The sequence below is a fragment of the Penaeus japonicus genome, unplaced genomic scaffold (assembly GCF_977035675.1).
Source record: "Penaeus japonicus unplaced genomic scaffold, GWHDUDI00000001_assembly GWHDUDI00000025, whole genome shotgun sequence".
Lineage (NCBI taxonomy): Eukaryota > Metazoa > Arthropoda > Malacostraca > Decapoda > Penaeidae > Penaeus > Penaeus japonicus.
The window spans coordinates 12,360,640-12,368,139 of NW_028234427.1; the positions used below are offsets into that span (position 1 = coordinate 12,360,640).

Here is a 7,500-nt window from a genome sequence, read left to right on the forward strand (position 1 = left end):
GTCTGCCTATAATTAAATGTCGGTGTAGGAAGTTACTTGCTCTAATATTTTACTAAAATATAGGTAGATATTTCCTTTTGCACACTACTACTACTACTACTACTACTACTGATAACATAATAATAATATTCTGAATCTAATTCCACTGACGAGTTCTATGTTTGGGCATGTACTACAGTACATCATATGTTAATTTGGGTTTGAGTACGGATAATAATTTTAAATCATTAATTAAAGTAATTCAAACAGGTACAATTTTATATCAGAAGTTAATTCATGTGAGGAGGGGTGATGGTGAAAAAGGGGTGCCACAGAAAGGATTATATAAATTCAGGGTGCCATCACTGAAAAAAGATTGAGAACCACTGCACTAAACAACTGATTAGTTAAACCAGTAAGAAGACAACCACATGAAACAATTAAACGACTAAACAACGAATTAGTTAAACCAGTAACAAGACAACCACGTGGAAACAACTAACCAACTCATCCTAGAGCTTACCATAACTCTTACATCAATAACCTCTTTTCAGGTCCTGTCTTCTTCTCTCAAGTGTCAACTCGTGTTTTTGAGTTTGACCCTTATTCTTGGGGGGTCGTACTCCAAGTCGACCTCTGTAAGAGAGGTTTCCCCCTCGAAAGAACTGACTCTCGCCATTGCTACCTTGGACGATTTCTTGCAGTCGATTGAAGCAAAGCGGAGAGAATTGTCTTCTCTTCACGAATCTCTGGGGAAAGTTGAAGTGGAAGTGTTGATGATATGTCCACAAGGTAAGGCTTATTCATATTCTCTCTCTCTCTCTCTTTCTGTCTGTCTCTGTTTCTCTCTATCTATCTATCTCTTTCTCTCTATCGATCTATCTCTTTCCCTCACTCACTCACTTCCTCTCACCTTCTCTTGCTCTCGCTCTCTCCCTCTCTCTCTTTCCCTCTTTCTTTCTCCCTCTCTCTCTCTTTCTCTCTTACACTCTCTATCTCTCTCTATTTCTCTCTCTCTCTCTCTATCTATCTATCTCTTTTTCTCTATCACTTTCACTCTCTCTCTACCTATCTATCTCTTTCTTTCTCTCTCGCTCACCCTCTATTTTTCTCGCTCTATCTCTCTATCTCTCTCCCTCACACTCTCTTTTTTTCCTCTCTCTCTTTTTCTCTTTAATTCTCTCTAACTTGAGGGGTGTCTTAGTCTGTTGGAGATAAAGAAGGAAAGATAGATTGATAGAGATAACCCACACAAATAAGGTAGTTGATGCCAGACACAGGGTTTGTACAGTACAGATTTATTCCATAACGCAGATAGTCTGACGTTATGGTACACGATAGATATATTCACTACAGCACAATGATCACAGTAATAAACAATATCACAACACGTATAACTCTCTCTCTCTCTCTCTCTGTCTATCTATTCATCTCTATACCTCATTTTTTTATCTATTTCTCTCTCTCTTTATCTCTCTTACTTTCATTATTTTTCTCTTTCTCTCTTTATATACGTCTCTCACTTTCTCTCTTTCTCTCACTCTCTCTAACTTTCTCTCTCTTCTCTCTCTCACTTTATCTCTCTCTCTCTCTCTCTCACTCTCTCTTTTTCTCGTTCTCATTCTCTCTCTCACTCACACTCATTTTGTTCTCTTTCTCTCTCTCACGCATACTCTCTCTCTCTCTTTCTTTCTTTGTCTGTCTCACCCTCACTTTTCTTATTCTCTCTCTCGCTCTATCTATCCCTCTCTTATTATTTCTTTCTCTTTCTCTCTCTCACTCACATTCTGTCTCTCTCTCTCTCTCTTTCTTTCTTTGTCTGTCTCACCCTCACTTTTCTTATTCTCTCTCTCGCTCTATCTATCCCTCTCTTATTCTTTCTCTTTCTCTCTCTCACTCACATTCTGTCTCTCTCTCTCTCTCTCTTTTTTCGTTCTCTTTCTCTCACCCTCACTCACTTTCTCTCTCTATGTCTCTCTCTCTCGCTGTATTTATCTCTCCCTCTCTCATTCTTTCTATCTCTCACTCTCTCTCTATCTTTTTTTCTTTCTGTATCCTGCTCTTTATCTCTCTCACTCTCTCTCTTTCTCTCTCTCTCTCTCTCTCTCTCTTTTTTTTTTCTCTTTTTTTTTAAGTAATCGGCCTCCATTCCTGTTATAGGAACATGTCTTGTGAAATGCCCTTATTACACTTCACTATACATTTCATTGGCCCCGACCTCGCTAATGACTGTGGCTGGCATCCATCTTTCTTACATATATTTATTTATTATGTACAATATATGCATTAAATGGCTTCACCTAATCTACACTCTTGCACAGTATCCTCGAAGTCTGTGTCCCTGACACTAGTGTAGGGTGGAGGTCTAGACCGCGTCCCTCGAAGACTCTCTCTCTCTCTCTCTCTCTCTCTCTCTCTCTCTCTCTCTCTCTCTCTCTCTCTCTCTCTCTCTCTCTCTCTCATCTCGGGAGGGAGAGTGACAGACGACATCTCACCCGCGCGGTGACATTGCTCTTCGGCTGCTGTTTCTCTCTCTCTCTCTCTCTCTCTCTCTCTCTCTCTCTCTCTCTCTCTCTCTCTCTCTCTCTCTCTCTCTCTCTCTCATCTCAGGAGGGAGAATGACAGACGACATCTCATCCACGCGATGACATTGCTCTTCGGCTGCTGTTTCTTATCGGCGAGCTGCTGTGCTTAGATCGCGTAGAAGGTTGTTGCCCTCGGCGCCATTCCTCCTGAGGTTGTGAAGACGAGGGGAGTGAAGGATCCCTGGTCCACTTCCTGGATCCTCTCCCCGTACTCCCTTAGTTTTTCATTTTCATGTTTGATGTGGCCCGCTTTCAGCTGCTGGCCCCTGTTGCTGGGGGCCATGGGGTTGAAGACCCTGACGTCGAAAAAGGCCCTCTGTCCTCTGGCCCAGAAGCCTCTAGCGCTGACGTCAAGGCGAGCGTCGTCTGTTGTGTTCGTCGATCTCAGGTTGAAATTCCTTCCTCCGGTGGGGAGTAGCTCAGGCTCCACTCTGACGTCATGGCAGACTTCTCTCAGCATCTGAGCAGTGAGGTCTCTCACTTCATCATGCCGTATGACCACAAAACCACCTGTCTTGCAGATCATGGCATGGTTTGGGTCGAAGGGAGAGCCGCACGCACAGTGCTGAGGAAGACCATCCATGGGCCAGCCATACCTTAGAGCGAGGGCGTCAGTAAAATCTTGTTTATTTAGGCTGAACCCCTTCGCTCGTATAGGTAAGGTTGTTGTGTGAAGCTGTGTAGCTGTTCTTCTTGCCTTTGTTCCCTGTTTCTTGTTATCTCTGTTTTTATTTTTTGTTGTTCTGCTAGGTTTATTTCCCCATGTTCATTTTGATCTATTTTTTGTTGGGTTAAACCTGCAGTAAGCTTAATGGAGTTTTCATGTTCTATTTCTGCTAGCTTGCAGGGGTTTGGTATTCCCAGGCCTCCTTTTCTGGGCGGCAATTCAAAGATGGACCTTTCAGCGTCCGTTGGGTTGCGACCTCCAGTTAGAGCTGGTAATAGTTCCCTCTTGATTGTCTTTTCGAGGGGCTCGAAATGCCTGGCACTGTCCTCATGAGGAAGTTCATCTATGCCTGATTCCAAATGTGAGGGCGGTGTAGGCGGCGTGTGGTTCGATGGTAGCTATTTTTGCCAGCTTACGGATCTCAATAACCCACTCCTCGACCCTGTCTTTTATGAACTTTTCTCTCTCATGTACTAGGCCGAGTATTGCCCCTAGGTGTTTCTCTCCATCTGTTTTTATTATTATCTTAGTGTCTTTAAACTTTTCTTTGGCAAGTTCAAGCTTTTCGGGCTTTACCATCTGCACAGTTTTCTGTGCATTAGGGTAATATCCCTAATTTACACATTCCCTGCATTGGCCCGTAGAGATCAATCTTGTCCCACCATCTCTTTATGTTTTCAATTTTTCCGGCCCCTGTGAGGTCATCTGCGTACGCAACTTGCTTAACTTGCGTATTCTCGTGGCTGATGCGATCCTGCAGTTTTAGGAGGCCGATGGCGTACATTGCCATGGCAACAGGGTCGCCTTGGGTGGTGCCTTCTGCAGATTCTATTATTTCGAGCCTTCCGGTCTCCCTGTCACTTACGAATTGTTTGGCGGGTTGTGCGTAGAGGTTCTCTATGTGCATGGCAAAGCTGGGGCATTTTATCTTGGTGTTGTGAAGTGTTGGCTTTCTATTGATGTTATTAAATGCGTTTGTTGCATCTATCATCAGTACTGCACCGCAATCTGGCTCTTCGAAGACCTTCTTTATCGCGTGTATTGCTGCCTCGCATCCCGCCTTTTGCCCCGCACACATCTACTACAGGTTCTTCTCCATCTGCTTGAATCTGATTCTGACACATGAGACCCCTTCTGCAGTTTGTGCAAGGTCTTTGGTTTATTGCACATGCGCATCGTATGCAGTTCCTTGTTGTACATGTGCAGCAGTACATGATAATTTATAAAATGTATTTTTCCAATCGAACTCCACTTATCTTATTATATATGTGTATTTGTGTCGCACTGCGTTTCTATGTATTGCACCATTTTAATAATAATGAATTTCACTGTATTCCCGCCTCGCTGGTACGTGCTAGTTGTATGGTGCGACGGTTGGCCTTATCCGAGGGGGGGGGGGTGTCAGGTCCCGATTGCTTGAGTGAGAGAGAGAGAGAAGTTTAATCTATTTATTAGTTTGTATTTTATTTCTAATTGATTTTTCTTTGGTCACTAAGTGTACACTATAATACGTTCTTATCATACGTCTCGTTTGATGAGCTTTTTATGTCAATTTGTAGTCTTTACTTTACTATACACTTCATTGCTTTTCACAGAGTATTAATGACGACGTGGCATCTCACGGTTGTCACGGCGGGCATTGAAAGTTTGTCAAGGGAAATCTCACCTGTTGAGTAATCTCTCTCTCTCTCTCTCTCTCTCTCTCTCTCTCTCTCTCTCTCTCTCTCTCTCTCTCTCTCTCTCTCTCTCTCTCTCTCTCTCTCTCTCTCTCTTCTCTCTCTCTCACTTTATTTCTCTCTCTCTCTATCACTTTATCTCTATCTCTCTCTCTCTCTCTCTCTCTCTCTCTCTCTCTCTCTCTCTCTCTCTCTCTCTCTCTCTCTCTCTCTCTCTCTCTTACTCATTCACTCACATTCTATCTATCTCTTTGTCTCTCTTTCTTTCTTTCTCTCTCTCACTCTCACTTTTCTTACTCTCTCTCTCTATGTCTCTCTCTCTCGCTCTATCTATCTCTCCCTCTCTTTCTTTCTCTTTCTCTCTCTCACTCACATTCTGTCTCTCTCTCTTTCTTTCTTTTTTTCTTTCTTTCTCTCTCTCTCTCACCCTCACTCTCTTACTCTCTCTCTCTATGTCTCACTCTCTCGCCCTATCTATCTCTCCCTCTGTCATTCTATCTTTCTCTCACTCTCTCTCTCTGTCTCTCTCTCTCGCTCTATCTCTCTCTCTTTCTGTCTATCATTCTCTCTCTCTTTCTCTCTATCAATCTATCTTTCCTTCTTTATCTCTCTTTCTCTCTATCTTTCTTTCTTTCTTTCTGCTCTTTATCTCTCTCTCTCTCTCTCTCTCTCTCTCTCTCTCTCTCTCTCTCTCTCTCTCTCTCTCTCTCTCTTTCTTCTCTCTCTCCCTCTCTCTCCCTCTCTCTCTCTCTCTCTCTCTCTCTCTCTCTCTCTCTCTCTCTCTCTCTCTCTCTCTCTCTCTCTCTCTCTCTCTCTCTCTCTCTCGCTCTCACACACACACACACAAACTCATTCTCTCTCTTTCTCTCTCTCTCTCTCTCTCTCTCTCTCTCTCTCTCTCTCTCTCTCTCTCTCTCTCTCTCTCTCTCTTTCTCTCTTATTATCTCTCTCTCTCTCTCTCTTTCTCTATCTTTCTCTCTATCTATATTTCTTTCTTTCTCACTTTCTCTCACTCACTCTCTTACTCTCTTTATCTCTCTCTTTCTATCTCTCTCTTTCTATCTCTCTATCTCTCTCTCTCCCTCTCTCTCTCTCTCTCTCTCTTTATCTTTCACTCTCTCTTTATCCCTTTCTCTCTCTTATTCTCTCTCTCTTTCTCTCTCTCTCGCTCTCGCTCTATCTATCTCTTTCTCTATATTTCTCTCTATCTATATATCTTTCTTTCTTACTTTCACTCACTCACTCTCTTACTCTCATTATCTCTCTCTCTCTCTCTCTCTCTCTCTCTCTCTCTCTCTCTCTCTCTCTCTCTCTCTCTCTCTCTCTCTCTTTCTATCTTTCTATCTCTCTCTCTCCTTCTCTCTCTCTCTCTTTATCTTTCACTCTCTTTTTATCTCTCCCACTCTCTCTCCCTCTGTCTCTCTCTCTCTTTATCCCTCTCTCTCTCTTCATCCCTTTCTCTCTCTTTATCTCTCAACAGCTTTAATAGTGGCGAACTAGAAACATGTTTCGTAGAAATATGTTTGATGATGATAATGATATCAACAAGAATGATAATAATGATGATAATGATAATAACAATAATCATAAGGATCACAATGACATTAACAACATTCCCATTTTTATATTTATCTTTCTTTATCTTCATCTTCATCTCCATCATCCTTATCCTCATCCTCATCCTACTTATCATCCGTATCCTCATCCTTATCATCCCCTTCCTCCTTTTCATTCTTATCCTCATTATCCTTATCCCGATTATTCTTATCACCCTCCTCCTTATTATTATCCTTATCCTCATTATCCATATCATCTTCATCGTCATGCTCGTTATCCTCATTCTCATCCTATACTCATCCTCACCATCCTTATCCCCATCACCCGTATCATCTTCATCCTCATCGTTATCCTCATCATCACCCTTATTCTCATCCTCATTATCCTTATCCTCATTCTCATCTTAATCGTTATCCTCATCATCACCCTTATTCTCATTCTCATTATCCTTATCCTCATTCTCATCCTCATCAGCACCCTCATTCTCATCCTCATTATCCTTATCCTCATTCTCATCCTCATCGTTATCCTCATCATCACCCTCATTCTCATCCTCATTATCCTTATCCTCATTCTCATCCTCATCGTTATCCTCATCATCACCCTCATTCTCATCCTCATTATCCTTATCCTCATTCTCATCCTCATCGTTATCCTCATCATCACTCTCATTCTTATCCTCATTTTCATCCTCATCATCACCCTCATTCTCATCCTCCTTATCCTTATCCTCATTCTCATTACCCTTATTCTCATTCTCATCCTCATTATCCTCATCCTCATTCACATCCTCATCGTTATCCTCATCAGCACCCTCATTCTCATCCTCATTATCCATATCCTCATTCTCATCCTCATTGCTATCCTCATCGTCACCCTCATTCTCATCCTCATTATCCTTATCCTTATTCTCATCCTCATCGTTATCCTCATCATCACCCTCATTCTCATCCTCATTATCCTCATCCTCATCGTTATCCTCATCATCACCCTCATTCACATCCTCATTATCCTCATCCTCATTCACATCCTCAGC

The 7,500-nt window shown here is 42.3% G+C and overlaps 2 protein-coding genes across 3 annotated transcripts in view; one reads left to right on the top strand and one right to left on the bottom strand.

Moving 5' to 3' along the window:
- The window catches only part of LOC122253170 (uncharacterized), a 9,366-nt gene that overhangs the window by 1,248 nt on the left and 618 nt on the right, over positions 1-7,500 (top strand). For both annotated transcript variants that reach the window (XM_086551341.1, XM_086551340.1), the window contains exon 2: positions 534-771. In XM_086551341.1, coding sequence (XP_086407467.1) covers positions 534-691 — 158 coding nt within the window. In that variant the 3' untranslated portion in view covers positions 692-771. Of the gene's footprint in view, positions 1-533; positions 772-7,500 lie in introns of those variants that run through there.
- LOC147468895 (uncharacterized) lies at positions 2,616-3,715 on the bottom strand. Its single transcript, XM_086551339.1, has one exon. The coding sequence runs from the start codon at positions 3,145-3,147 to the stop codon at positions 2,671-2,673; it is 477 nt and encodes a 158-aa protein (XP_086407465.1). The 5' UTR covers positions 3,148-3,715; the 3' UTR covers positions 2,616-2,670.

What these genes read in the sequence shown, in the direction of transcription:
- LOC147468895 (XM_086551339.1), bottom strand. Translation starts at nt 3,147, where the DNA reads ATGGATGGTCTTCCTCAGCACTGTGCGTGCGGCTCTCCCTTCGACCCA.